Source organism: Hypanus sabinus, chromosome 5, assembly GCF_030144855.1.
Source record: "Hypanus sabinus isolate sHypSab1 chromosome 5, sHypSab1.hap1, whole genome shotgun sequence".
NCBI lineage: Eukaryota > Metazoa > Chordata > Chondrichthyes > Myliobatiformes > Dasyatidae > Hypanus > Hypanus sabinus.
The window spans coordinates 24,656,927-24,672,462 of record NC_082710.1 but is presented as its reverse complement, the minus strand read 5'-3'; the positions used below and the strand labels follow the sequence as shown (position 1 = coordinate 24,672,462).

General features: G+C 41.9%; 1 protein-coding gene across 5 annotated transcripts in view; it reads left to right on the top strand.

Moving 5' to 3' along the window:
• Positions 1-14,355, top strand: part of trim36 (tripartite motif containing 36) — a 119,905-nt gene extending 105,550 nt beyond the window's left edge. For all 5 annotated transcript variants that reach the window (XM_059969585.1, XM_059969589.1, XM_059969587.1 and 2 more), the window contains 2 exons: positions 5,424-5,721; positions 12,223-14,355. In XM_059969585.1, the coding sequence (XP_059825568.1) occupies positions 5,424-5,721; positions 12,223-12,574 (650 nt within the window). In that variant the 3' untranslated portion in view covers positions 12,575-14,355. The remainder of the gene's footprint in view (positions 1-5,423; positions 5,722-12,222) is intronic.
• Positions 14,356-15,536: the final 1,181 nt, after the last annotated feature.

Here is a 15,536-nt window from a genome sequence, read left to right as displayed (position 1 = left end):
ACAGGAAATGCTGGAAATGCTCAGAATTGTGCAGAGAGAAACTAGGAAAGTACAGGTTAATGGCTTACATCAGAATCTGCAGAATATTTTTTATACTTTGCTTTTATTTCACATTTCCAAACTTGTTTTTTTTTATTTTCAAATTGTGCGCCTTTCCTAATCTCAAGTCTTGCTCTATAGAAGCAGTGAGTAGGCCATTTGGTACAGGGGATGGTGTTCCTGATTTTTCAATGATTCATTTTAAATGCTCTAAATCAGGGATTTCCAACCTGGGGTCCATGGATCCCTCGCTTAATGGTATTGGTCCATGGCATAAAAAAGGTTGGAAACTCCTGCTAAAGCCAGTCATGCAAATTGGATGGGTCAGCTACTTAATTAATCACTCAATCACTGACCCAAAACACTGTGTTGAAATTTTTCTAAAGCTTTCATTTTCTTCTGGAAAACCTTTTTTGTTTGTGAAGTTTCAATGCCTGATGCAAATATAAAGTAAAACCAACTGTTTGGAACGTGGTAATTTTGTACCACTGCTGCTAAATAGTTATACCAATTCAGTTTGGTGCTAAGCACAGCACAAGGTGGCTGTGTCTGTGGCTCCCTTCACATGGTCTTCTTGTAACAGAGTTATTAGCCTGCAGGTGATGATTACTTGTAGGGTGGGGTTGCCTTTACGGCTTTCTCTTCACATGTGTGTTGAGTATATATGAGTAAAGAAAAGCTTAGGGACTTTTGAAAGTACTTCCCCTTCAGCAAAAAAGTAGTTGATCTTAGGAAATGTACGTGAGAGTTTTTATTTTCTTAACTTGGAGACCCTCCAATGACTTCCCCCTCCAAGTTCCACGGAAATCATCAGCAAAAGATCATTTCTGGAATCAAGCACATTTTTTGCTAAACTCCAAATACTTCTAACTTCAGTTTTGAGACTGGTTGCCTAGTACTTTCTAAATTGTTTTTGATAGTGGAATTTAGATGAGCCCGTCATGTTGAGCTCTGTGTTTGATGGTCAAGGGTTCCTGCATTTGCCAGGTTGGGGTGTTCTAAAGGAAGGTTGACTTCAGGGTGTTTCTGGTGCAACATTACTCTCTCCTCTATCTTTCAGTGAGTAAATGCCTGGGGATAATATTGGTCACTGTTATTTTGCTTACAAAACCCTCACTTATCACATTATATATAGAACTACTGAAAATGTTCCAAACATTTTTGCTCAGGGATCCTAAGCTGCTCATTAGAGACTCCAAGGAGCAAAGTTGCTCTTTAAAGAGTCCCTGAGCCACAACTCTTTTGGACAACAGATAAGATGGCCTGTTAGAGGCCATTTGCAAACTTTCAAGTTACCTGATTCTTGATCCAGTAAACATTCTATAACTTTATTCACTTTTTCCATAAGAGAAAACGGCCAGAATTTGATATCTCTTGAGTTGCAACCATTGCCCTTTTCTCCTAAAGGTGGGATCTTTGCAGATTCTAATACCAGTCCAATGTATATCGTTTTGTGCTAGAATATTTTCAGGTCTATAGAGTCACTGAAGTAAAAATATTTTATTAATGTAAAAAAAAGGTCCATCTTGTTTCCATGACTCCTTGTCAAGCCAATGGATGGGGATTACCTACCCTTTGATAGAACATAATATTTTGGAAGGGTACCAATAGTTTGAAGCTAATTGGTAATTAATAGATTTCAAGAGAAAATGTTAACTTTCCCAACAAAACAATGAGTAATTTAACACAATTCATATTGCAATGCTGAAGTGTTGAAGTTGCAATCAGTGTTTTTTCTAAATGATCTCCTGGGGAATTTTCACAAATATCCTAATATTTTAAAAATGTTGAAAAGCCACATCTCTAGGAAGAGACATAGCTCACACAAAATGCTGGAGGAACTCAGCAGGCCAGGCAGGACTGCTGAAGGGTCTTGGCCCAAAACATCAACTGTACACTCTTCCATAGATGCTGCCTGGCCTGCTGAGTTCCTCCAGCATTTTGTGTGTTACTTGGATTTCCAGCATCTGCAGAGCCTAGGAAGAGAAATGGTTAATGTTTCAGGTCAAAGACCCTTTGTTGGGACTTCCATAGAAAATCTGCTGTAGAATGGATCTAATGCAGGGACTGCTTCACTATTGATTTTAAAGCGAGGAAATAACTGAGAGGGGCCTGTAGCTATTAGTTCATTCCATTTTTTAACGTATTTTGCATTTAAATAAAATGATTTTAAATGCTTCATGTTTTTAATAGCTTGTTTTTTTCTAATTTTGTTTTCTGTTAATTTTAATTTTCAATAGTTTTGAATATTTCTAAATGATTTAGAATATCAAAAATATTCAGTCTTTTAAAATATTTGACAGCACAGATAGGTGTGGCCAAATCAGAGTTAGCCAGCTGTTAAAGCAATGTTCAGCATTCTTTTTGTGGCAAGATTTGTCTTTGCTCACCCCACCTAACTTGGCGGCACATGATAAAACAGGCCAAAGTCAGCACGGTTTCCTTAAGGCAAAATCTTGCCTGACAAGGCAAGGTTAGCGGGAGGCAGTAGAAAGGAAACTACAGACCTGTTAGTGGTTGGGAAGTTGTTGGAATTGATTGTTCGGGATGAGATTACGGAGTATCCGGAGGCACATGACAAGATAGGCCAAAACCAGCATGGTTTCCTGAATGACAAACCTGCTGTCATTCTTTGAGAAAATTACAAGCAGGGTAGACAAAGGAGATGCAGTAGACATGGTGTACTTGGATTTTCAGGAGGCCTTTGACAAGGTGCCGCACATGAGGCTGCTTGGCAAGATAAGAGCTCACGGAATTACAGGGAAGTTACTAGCATGGGTGGAGCATTGGCTCGTCGGCAGAAAACAGAGAGTTGGAATAAAGGGATCCTATTCTGCCTGGCTGCCAGTTACCAGTGGAATTACACAGGGGACTGCTGCTTTTTACAATGTATGTCAATGATTTGGACTGCGGTATTAATGGATTTGTGGCTAAATTTGCCGATGATACAAAGATAGGTGGAGGAATGGGTAGTGTTGAAGAGCCTGCAGAGAGATTTAGGTAGTTTAGGGATATGGGCAAAGAAGCGGCAAATGAAATACGATGTTGGAAATTATATGGTCATGAACTTTGGTGGAAGAAATAATCGGGCAGACTATTATTTAAGTGGGGGAGAGAATTCAAATTGCAGAGATGCATAGGGACTTCGGAATCTTCGTGCAAGCTACCTTAAAGGTTAACCTCCAGATTGAGTGGGTTGTGAAGAAGGCGAATGCAATGTTGGCATTCATTTCTAGCGGTATAGAATATAAGAGCAGGGATATATGTTGAGGCTCTATAAGGCCTTCATGAGACCACACTTGGAGTATTGTGTGCAGTTTTGAGCTCCTTATTTTAGAAAGGATATACTGACATTGGAGAGGGTTCAGAGAATATTCACAAGAATGATTCCAGGAATGAAAAGGTTACTGTATGAGGAACGTCTTGCAGCTCTTGGGCTGTATTCCCTGGAGTTCAGGAGAATGAGGGGGGATCTCATAGAAACATTCTGAATGCTAAAAGACCTGAACAGAGTAGATATGGCAAAGTTATTTCCCATGGCAGGGGATTCTAGGATGAGAGGGCACAACTTCAGGATTGAAGGGCGTCCTTTTAGAACTGAGTTGTGGAGAAATTACTTTAGTCAGAGGGTGGTAAATCTGTGGAATTTGTTGCCATGAGCAGCTGTGGAGGCCAAGTTATTGGGTGTATTTAAGGCAGAGATAGACAGGTTGTTGATTAGCTGGGCATCAAAGGGTATGGGGTGGAAACGGGTGTGGGGATGACTGGAAGAATTGGATCAGCCCATGAATGAATGGTGGAGCAGACTTGATGGGCCTAATGGCCTACTTCTGCTCCTATATCTTATGGACAAATCCGTTGGAATTCTTTGAGGAAATAACAGACAGTTTAGGCTAAGGAGAGTCAGTGGATATTTCTTACTTGGGTTTTCAGAAGGCCTTTAACAAGGTGCTGCACATGAGACTGCTGACCAAAACTGGAGCCTGTGGAATTACAGGAAAGATACCAGCAATGGATTGAAAATTGGCTGACTGGTAGTTGGCAAAGAAGGGATTAAAGGAGGCCTTTTCTGGTTGGCTGCCCATGAATAGTGGTGTTCTACAGGGGTTGTTATTGGGAACTCTTCTTTCAGGCTATGAGTCAATGATTTGGGTGACAGAATTGATGGCTTTGTGGCCAAGTTTATGGAATGATGCAAAGAGAGATGAAGGGTCAAATAGGGCGTCTGCAGAAGGGCTTAGACAGATTAAAAGAATGGGCAGAGAAGTGGCAGATGGAATACAGTGTAGCAAAGTGTATGGTCATGCACTTTGCTAGAAGGAATAAAGGCGTAGACGTTTCTAAATGGGGAGAAAATTCAGAACTCAGAGATGCAAAGGGACTTGGGAGTCCTTGTGTAGATTAAGTTACAGGTTGACTTGGTGTAAGGAGAGCAAATGCAATGTTAGCATTCACCGAGAAGACTCGAATATAAAAGAAAGGATGTACTGTAATGCTGAGACTTTATAAGGCATTGGTCAGACCGCACTCAAAGTATTGGGCCCCTTATCTAAGAAAGGATGTGCTAACATTGGTGAGGGTGCAGAGGTTCATGAGAATTGTCTCCTTTCATCTACTCAATGTTGTGATAACTACTATGCTGCTACCCGGAGTACCAGATTACTAGAGACCTGGATTAAAAGTTATGCATTTCAAAGTAAAGTCAGCCAGTTGTGTGGTGGCATCTGCACTGGAATTCAAGGCAAGTGGTCCCAGGTTCAGATCTGGCCGGGATGTAACCCCTTACTTGCTTTCCATCTGAGCTGGGTTGAGCATTGAGCTAGCAATTTGGCCTTGTTTAAAAAAAAACACACGCTGATACTAAAGAAGCATCAAGGTTGCTGTCTGATGCATCACGGAGACGGAGACGAACAACAAAATTCAGGGTATCAAAGTATAATGCAAAGCCAAATAAGTCTATATTAGTGTAGATGATATAGGAAAAGTATTAGACCATTCAGCCCATCGAATCTGCTCTGGCATTCAATTGTGGCTAATTATTTTTCAACGCTATCTTGCCACCTTCTCCTCATAACCCTTAACCCCTTTACCAATCAAGAACCTATCGATCTCTGCAAGAGAAGACAATCGTTGGAGAACCAGAGATGTTTAGGGAGCCCCCAAGGCGATTAAATTTTAGGACGATCATGAAAAGGAGGTGTGTAGACACGTTGAAAGAACTGGTGAAGACAATGGAGGTAGCTAGGTGTAAGAGAATAGAGGGATAATGAAACCTTGTTACATTAAGGTCAGAATGCACCCCAAAACTACCAGCATTATTCTGCTTGTCAACAAAAATCAACAATGACCTTATGATTCTGACCATTTCTCTTTTCTCAATGTAGTTTTTAGATTTTTGTTTGACGAGACTTGCGGCTACAACAGTGACCACCTGATTCTCAGCAAGCAGAGAGACTCTGTGGAGAGTGTGGCTGGATTTCCTCTGTTGCTGGGTGCAGAGCGGATTATGGCTGGAAGTTACATGTCCCTAAATTTCATCACTGGAGACACAGGAATAACGAAAGGGAAATTCTACTGGGCCTTCCGAGTGGATGCATCTTCCTACCTGGTCAAAGTAGGCGTGGTGTCTGATACGAAGCTGCAGGAGTGGTTTCACAGTCCACACGACATCAATAGCCCCAGGTTTATATCACGTTATTTATTTACTCTGTGTGTTTGGCTTTATCCACATGCCTTAAATATTGGTTGCAAACATTTTCTGGAGTGGTTGGTATGAGTGACGTGAATTTTGCATCAAACATGCAGCTGAGATTTCCCCAGGCCTTTGTCTGCTCCATCACCCCAGCCCCAAGGGAAGCGAATGGACAATCATGCTCATCATTCCATAAGACCATAATACACGGGAGCAGAATTAGGCCATTCAGCCCATTGAGTCTGTTCCGCCATTCCATCATGACTAAGTTGTTAACCCTCTCTACCCCATTATCCTACCTTCTCCCCGTAACTTATAAGGCCTTTACTAATCACGAACCTATCGACCTCCACTTTAAGTATACCCAGTGACTTGGCTGCCCAGGCTGTCTGGGGCAATAAATGTCACAGGCTCACTACCATCTGGCCAAAGTAATTCCTCCTCATCTCTGATTTAAATGTATGTTCTTCTGTTCGGAGGCCGTGCCCTCTGACCCTGGAGTCCAACTACTGGTTGTGCAGAGGATGCTTCTGCTCTATCTAGGCCTTACAAAGCTCTAATGGTCTAAGTTATATGATACTGACTGAGGTTTGTAAGAGGATTCAGTTACAAAAGGAAGTTATGCTCAACCTTGTAAGTTGTGTTCAGTAATGAGCTATATCCTCTAAACAGAACGTCAAGTCCTTGGCAACGATACAGAGAAATTTATCACGGTGTCACCAAGAATAAGGAAGTATCATCATGTATGAAGACAAAAGAAACTGGGTTAATTTTCATTAACAAGAAGGGCTCAAAGAACATTTAAAAGAAGTGTTGGAATTATGAATGAGTTATTAAGGGTCTTCCTTCGAGCAGGAGGGATTCAGATGTGATACAGGAAGCATATTCAAAATGATGGCAAGTTTTAACAAACTGAAGCAGCACAACTCTTTCTGCTGGCAGGGCAGTTGGTAACACGAGTTTAAGGTGATAGGCTAAAGAATGAGAGAGGAGATGAGGACAAAGCTTTTTGTGTGAATTGGAATAGTCAGCCTCGAAGGGGTAGTGGAAGCTGATTCAATGTAGTCTTTCAAAAGGGAGTTGGCTTTGTTTCGGAGAAAAAGTTGTGGAACTGCAGAAAAGGACCCCGCCAGTGGAACATTTTGGGTAGATTGTTCATTGATCTGGCAGTGGCTCTGACAGCATGCTCCTGTGCCATGGCATTCTGGGCGTCCTGTAGGGGCCCAGATCACCAGTTTTAAAACACAGAACATAGAACATTACAGAGTAGTATAGGCCCTTCAGCCCATAACGTTCTGCTGACCTTTTAACCTACTCCAAGATCAATCTGACCTCTCTCCCCTCCATGTGCCTATCTAAGAGTTTCTTAAAGGTCTCTAATGTATCTGCAGCTAACACAACTCCTGGTACGGAGTTCCATGCACCCACCACTTTCTCTGAAGAAAAGAAAACCAGTTACCTCTGACAACCCCACTATACTTTCCTCCAGTCAGCCAAAATTTATGTCCCGTAAAATAGTTCATTTCAGCTGAAAATTACCGCCTTCCATTCTGAGCTCCCAAAGCTAAGTTCACAAAAGTGTAATGTTTTCTGGTGTTGGTAGGAAAGGTGAGGAGGTCCTGAAGAGAGATAGACAATAGACAATAGGTGCAGGAGTGGGCCATTTGGCCCTTCTAGCCAGCACTACCATTCACTGTGATCATGGCTGATCATACACAATCAGTACCCCGTTCCTGCCCTCCCCATATCCCTTGACCCCGCTATCTATAAGAGCTCTATCTAACTCTCTCTTGAATGCATCCAGAGACTTGGCCTCCACTGCCTTCTGGGGCAGAGCATTCCACATATCCACCACTCTCTGGGTGAAAAAGTTTTTCCACAGTTGTTAGGGAGCTGGGTAGAAAGCTAAATAACAGGACCTCCAGGGTAGTAACCTCTGGATTGCTGCATGTACCAATGCCAGTGAGGGTGAGAGTATGATGTTTTGGCAGAAGAACGGTGGCTGAGCAACTGGTGCAAGGAGCAGGGGTTCGGAGTTCTGGATCATTGGGATCTTCAGGGGCAGGGAAAAGGGATGGGTTACACCTGAACTTGAGGGGGACAAACAGGCAGGTTTGCTAAAGTTGTTCAGGAGGGTTTAAGCTAATATGGCAGGATGATGGGAACTGAAAGGATAAGGTTGAGGATAGGATGGTTGGTTTACAGAGGCAGTGTGTAGTGAGGCTGATGGTACGGCAACATTGCAGTCAGTGGGATGAGTTGCAATGTAAAATGGGAACAAAAGTGGAAAAAGGTGATGAATAGAGAACTTGAAGGTGTTATTTGAATGCACGCAGTACATGGAATAAGGTAGATTAATTTGTAGTACAGTTACAGATTGGCATGTATGATGTTGTGGGTATCACTGAATCATAGTGGAAAGAAGATTTTAGTTGGGAACAATGTGCAAGGATAAACATAATATCAAAAGGACTGGCAGGAGGCAGAGGGCTCTGTCTATAAAAAAATTAAAATAAAAAAATAATGAAATTAAGTCATTAGAAAGAGGTGACATAAGATTGGAAGATACAGAATTGTTGTGGGTAGAACAAAGAAACTGAAAGGGTAAAAAGACCCCAATGGAAATTATATACAGACCCCCCCAACAGTAGCAAAGATGTGCTCTATGAATTACAATGAGAGATAGAAAATGCATGTCAAAGGGGTAATGTTACAACAGTCATGAGGCATTTCAGTTTGGGATAAACAGGTTGGTGCTGGATCCCAAGAGGGGGAATTTGAGCCCACAAGGGAGTAAGATATTTTGGATTGGATATCGTGCAATGCATCAGAAATGATTCGAGAGCATCATCAGAAAGGAATCTTTAGGGGGCAGTGATCATAATATGATAGAACTCACCCTGCAATTTGAGAGGGAAAAGCTAAAGTCAGATATATCAGTATTCCAGTGGAGTAAATTACAGAGGCATGAGAGAGGAGCTAGCCAAAATTGATTGGAAGGAAACACTAGCAGGGTGATGGCCAAACAGCAATGGCTAGAGTTCCTTGGAGCAATTTGGAGGACACAGGTAAGATGCATTCCAAACATGTAGTAGTATTCGAAAGGCAGGATGATGCAACCTTGGCTGAAAAAGAAGTCAAATCCAACATGAAAGAGAACATATAATAAAGCAAAATTTAGTGGGATGTTAGACGATTGAGAAGCTTTTAAATACTAACAGAAGGCAACTAAAAAGCCATAAGGAGGGAACAGATGGAATACAAAGGTAAGCTAGCCAATAATATTAAAGAGGATACTAAAAGTTTCTTCAGATGTACAACATGTAAAAGAGAAGTGAGAGTAGATTTTGGACCGCTGGAAAATGATACTGCAAAGGTAGACACGGAAGACAAGGAAATGGCAGACAAACTGAATAATTATTTTTCATCAGTCTTCACAGTGGAAGACACCAGCAGTGTGCCAAGAATTGTCAGGGGGCAGAAGTGAATGAAGACATTACCAGGGAGAAGGTGCTTGGGAAACTGAAAGATATGTCACCTAGACCAGATGGGCTACACCCCAGGGTTCTGAAAGAGGTGGCTGAAGGCATTGTGAGGCATTAGTATGACCTTTCAAGAGTCAATTGATTCTGGCATGGTTCCAGAGGACTGGAGAATTGCAAATGTCATTCCACTCTTCAAGAACGGAGAGAGGCAGAAGAAAGGAAATTGCAGACCAGTTAGTCTGACCTCAGTATCTGGAAGGATGTTGGGAGATGATTATTAAGGATGTGGTTTCAGGGTACTTGCAGACACATGATAAAGTAGATTGCAGTCAGCATGGAAAAATATTGCCTGACAAATCTGTTGGAATTCTTTGAAGAAATAACATGCAGGATAGACAAAGGAAACTCGTTGGATGTTGTGTACTTGGATTTTCAGGCAGCCTTTGACAAGGTTTCACACATAAGGCTGCTTAACAAGTTAAGAGCTCAAAGTATTACTGGAATGATACTAGCATGAATAAAGCATAGGCTGATTAGCAGAAGGCAAAGGGTGGGAATGAAAGGAGCCTTTTCTGGTTGGCTGCTGTTGACTAGTGCTGTTTCACGGGATCAGTGTTGGGACCACTTCTTTTTACGTTATATGTCAACGATTTGGATGATGGGATTGATGGGTTTGTGGCCAAGTTTGCAAATTATGCAAAGATAGGTGGGTGCGCGGGTAATGTTGAGGAAGCAGAGAGGCTGCAGAAGAACTTAGACAGACCAGGAAAATGGGCAAAGAAGTGACATTTGGAATACAATGTTGGGAAGTGTATGGTCATGCACTTTGGTAAAAGCAATAAAAGAATAGACTATTTTCTAAGTGGAGAGAAAATTCAAAAATCTGAAATGCAGAGGGGCTTAGGAGTCCTCGTGCAGGATTAAAGTTTAATTTGCAGTTTGAGTCAGTGGTGAGGAAATCAAATTCAATATTGGTATTCATTTTGAGACGACTGGAGAATAAAAGCAAGGATGTAATGTTAAGGCTTTATAGAACCCTGGTGAGGCCTCACTGGGAGTATTGTGAGGAGTCTAAGAAATGATGTGCTGACATTGGAGAGGGTTCAAAGTTGGTTCACGAAAATGATTCTGGGATTGAAAGGCTTGTCACATGAGGAGAGTTTGATGGCTCTGGGACTGTACTCACTGGAATTCAGAAGAATGAGGGGGGGGATCTCATTGAAACTTATTAAGTGTTGAAAAGCCTCAACAAAGTGGATGTGGAGAGGGTGGAGAGGATATTTCCTATGGTGGGGGAGTTTAAGACCAGAGGGCACAGACTAGGAAGAGAGGGCCTCCATTTAGAATGGAGGTGAGGAGGAATTTCTTTAGCCAGAGAGTGGTGAATCCATGGAATTTGTTGTCACAGGCAGCTGTGGATGCTAAGTCATTGAGTGTATATATAAGACAGGGCTTGATAGATTCTTGATTAGCCAGGGCATAAAAGGATAGTAGAAGGCTGAAATGCTGGATCAGACTTGATGGGTCAAATGGCCCAATTCTGCTCCTATATCTTATGGTCATGGTCTTATTCAGAGGTTTGTGAAATCATGTTGAAGTTAACAGTTGAGAGTTTCCTTTTTGCAATATTCCCTTGTTGCACGAACACAAATATTAATTAAACAAATCCATTGCATATTATGGTTGTTGCAGTTGTTTCAGATCTATTTGTGCCCTGATTATTTGTTTTTCATCCTGTCGTTACTTTAACTGGAGTAACAAAAATGGCCTGTTCCTTGGGAATACACAAACTCCACGTGATAACCATTGTCTACCAATCAGCAGTGGCTTCACCGTTTAGTGTAAATAATGTTTCAAGTAAAGTTGAACATCATAAAGTTAAATGAGGGGAGCATATCTACAGTACTGAGCAAACATCTTAGGTACATATAAAGCTGGGCTGCAGTACTGTAGTAATTTTATGTTTTGCACTGTATCGCTGCTGCGAAAAAAAACAAACAAATTTCTTGATATAGATGAATGATAATAAACCTGATTTGATATGGGTCAGAAGGTGGCATGGGGAGGGCAGTCATGGTTGGGGGAAGTGGAAGGGAGTGGGAAGCACCGGAGAGTCATTCTGTAATGATCAATGAACCGATTGTTTGGAATCAAATGACCTGGCCTGGTGTCTCGGGGCTGGCTGTGTCTGCACCCGCCCACCGCCCACCCCTGGCACTTCTTTGCCACCTGTCGTCCATCCCTCCTGCAGAACTTGTATACGTGCCTTAGACTTTTGCAAGGTACTATATTTGAGTTCAAGTTTCTGGAGGTGAAAATGAATGTTCAAGCAACTGGCAGATAGTTATTTCCTGTCCAAATCACCTCACTGCCACACTAACTAAGAGAGGGTAAACAAGATTGGATATAAAACATAGAACATAGAAAACCTGCAGCACAATACAGGCCCTTCAGCCCACAATGCTGTGCCGAACATGTACTTACTTTAGAAATTACCTTGGGTTACCCACAGCCCTCTATTTTTCTAAGCTCAATGTACCTATCCAGGAGCCTCTTAAAAGACCCTATCGTATCCGCCTTCACCACAGTCACCAGCAGCCCATTCCACGCACTCACCACTCTCTGATTAAAAAAATTTACCCTTGACATCTCCTCTGTACGTAATATACAGAAGTTGGGTTCCTTTCACCCGTCTTTATTGCAATGTACAGATGTATAAATAATGGGATTAGTAAGTATAGACTATCTCCCTCAGACTGCTCACTGAGGTTATGGGAAGAGGAGTGTAGTGATGTACCCTGACCATTTTTTGCCTGAGAAAAGTTAAGGGAAGACTTGAAGACGTGTGGCCAGAATGGTGCAGATTTCAGGTGAATCTATCAAATGGGTCAAGTGATAGACACCTATTCTGGTGAGAGAATGGATAGCCTGCGACACCGGATTTGAACTATAGAGTTATATTTTATTGGTTTAATCTCTGCTAAATTAAGTTCTTCTTTTCCATAGGTATGACCATGACAGTGGACACGACAGTGGGAGCGAAGATATTGCTTTGGAACACTCCCAGCCTTTCACCTTTGTTACCATAGGAATGAGGAAGTTCTTTATGCCCAAAAGTCCTTCCACCTCTTGCACAGAGACTTGTGAGCGCTTTCTATCTATGCCCCATCGCATTGGCGTTTGTCTGGACTATGACAGAGGGAAAGTCAGTTTCCACGATGGGGACAATATGCAGTGTCTATGTGAAAGGCGGGTGGAATGTTCTGGAACAATGTACCCAGCCTTTGGGCTAATGGGAGGAGGTTCAGTACATCTGGAGGAACTAGTGGCAATGAAAGAGTTGATCTACACGATTTAGTTTCTTAATTCATGATGGGAGGCTTTTTTCCATGTGTATGAAAAGAGCTTTTAGGAAAATGTTTGCTCCCCCTGTTTGTAGCACTTTATGGCATGCACTGCTTGGAGAACCTTGACGTGTAATTCCACATGTGAATGGTTCTCAGTATAGTTTTGTGCAATACTCATTCACTGATTAGATAAGATGTAACAGGGCAGCGGAATGCTCTCTGAAATCTTTTCCTTCCCCTTCATCTCCGCTTTATTTGTTGTTGATGCGAATTGGACCCTTTCAAAGGAAATAATGCAACTGAAGTGTGTTAATAATTCTGTTAACATATTTGTAGCTGCAACAAAGTGCAGTTTGGTATTTAAAGTTTTCAAAGTAAAATTTTAAAGAGCTGCAGGGAGTTGTTATTTTTGACTTCTAGGTTTGAGATTCTCGTATCATGCCACAAAAGCTACCAATCTAAAATGAAGTCATGCCTTCTATAAAAAAATACTGACCAAAGTGTAATTTGGTGGAGACTTCGTAACTTTGACATGTCTAAATAACATAGTAAAATATTGATGTCGTTTATGAATATTCAGATTAATCAATGCAAGATTTCTGAATGCACATGGTGCAAGCTGGTGCTGTGGTGCTAGGTCCAGGACCAATAATAAAAAATGTCAAAGCAACTGTTATTTTAAAATATTATTTTATTTTAGAGACAATGGAGAACAGGCCCATCCAGTCCGACGAGCTGCTCTGTGTAACAATCCGCCTATTTGTCCTGAGTCTAATCACTGGACAATTTACAATGACCCATTAACCTACTAACCAGTACGTCTTTGGACTGTGGGAGGAAACTGGAGCACCTGGAGGAAACCTCCATTCATGGGAGAGGACGTACAAACTCTTTACAGGTGGCTTTGGAATTGAAGTCCAAGTTCCGATGCCCCCAGCTGTAATAGCGGCACACTGACGCCACCCTGGCATAGTAAGAGACACCGCAGATGTTCCCTCACACTCCCACTAGCTCAATAAAGAGGGTGTGCCAGGAGCATCAGAGCCACAGTGGTTTTGATCAACACCTGAGTTACGATTTGCTGAAGGGGCAGAATTCTTCTTAACTATTGTCAGTACTGATTTGGAAAAAAAAACTAATGCTCAGTTTAAGTCTTCTTGCTCCCTCACTTATTTTCTCACCTCATTCATACTGCTACATTCTCTGACTTAATCCTCTCCCCTGACTCCTGCTTCCTGTTGTGGTTGTTAGTGTGACTTGGGAAAAAAATAAATCTGAGATTTAATTGGCAAGAAACAAATTACACTGGATATTCCTTTTACCAATAGACACACAAGGATGATGGGCAACACCAGCCTAACCTCTAATATATTTATGTGACAAGGTCTCTAATATGTCAACACATCTTGGAATCTCATAACACTTAAACAATTAAGCCTGTTCATTGTACTGTAAGAATTAAATTAATGGTATACTTAATAGTGATTGTACTGATTTCTGAAGTATCAGAACATTCACCTGAAACAATAAGTGAGCTCTGAGTTGTAATATTTGCTAACAAGGTGGGGAAAAAGACTTGAAATCAGCCGCGAATGATGCTCCCTGTTACTGTTAATTGGAAATCAGGTGTGACAAGTTCCGTGATATTATCTTACTGTAAGTACACCTGTTGATGGTAGCACTGTGATGCCCTAATTCTGCACTTCCAAGCTTCTTGGTTGTAAGGAAGGGAATCTTTGATGTTTCTCCTTTGCTGTATGGTTCTCAAGTTTCATTATGCAGTAATAAATAAGGGCAGTATGATTAACCTTAAAGTGGAAACTCAGTTCTTGAACTACATGCCATTTCCCCTTTACTAACATGATGGGAAGGGGAACAAGAGGAAGGTTAGGAGGAGGCTCTTGTAGGAAGTAATTAAAAGTAGGCCGTGACTCATTTCTTTACATTGACGGAGGCAGAGTGGGAAAGTGGAGGTGGAGAAGGAGAAGAGAGAAAGGAGGGGTGGGGGGGGGGAGACAGCAAATGGATTGGGAAGGGACAGTGGTTTGTGAGTTTACTTACACGCTGGTGAGGTAATGTGACAGTGAATCTGACTACAGCTCAGCGCTGTGCTTGTGGTCTTAAAACTGGGCGAAATGGTGGAATCTGGAGTATAACCCAGGGGCACAGGAACATATAAGGTTTGGATATATTGATGCAAAGAGTTTAAATTTCTGTAGGAAAAACTAGTTTTACCAGACCACATAAACATTACATTGTTGAGCAGTTGGAGGCTTTAAAGGATTTAGTTTAAATATAGGCTGCCCATTACCTACCCAGAACTCAATTTCTCCCCATCTACCTTTAATATTATTCCCAAGGTTTCACAGGCCACTCAGCTGCATCAAAACTAGGCGTGAGTCTTTTGTGATAATCGTTATTACGTGACTTCAAGAAAGCTTCGATCATATTTCCACTGGGGTCTGAGCGGAGAAGCAGCCTTGCTTTCTTCAACAAGCTGAAGCAGAACAAATGCTTGGGAGGAAGGATAAAGAGAACTTCCCCAGATAAATGAACACTTCCAATACACGTGCAGAAAGCAGAGGAGAGTTCCCCAGAGTCTTGCAAGGAAACCTGAAGCCTCCCTTTCTCAGGTCTTGAAAAAAAGTGTTCCAAACGTTTCCTCAGAAAGCATTTCTCCCACTATTTTCCTCAAAGCTCCCAGGGTTACTTTTATAGTAGGGACTTCAACTGAACCTTAGGATGGAGTAATGGGCCTGGTAATTCAGACAGAAAGCCAGCGACTCTGCTGAAAGTCCCTGGAAAGCTGCACAAACTGAAGAGTTGGGGTCCGCTGTACTGGGGAGCAGATCCCTTGCAGCACCTTGGGTCCAGAGATGGTTCTGTAATGTCCTGAACCAATGGGTGCATCCACTATCCATCTGTCCATCTGGCTTCACATGGGCACATCCGGCACAGCCCCAAGGCATGTGT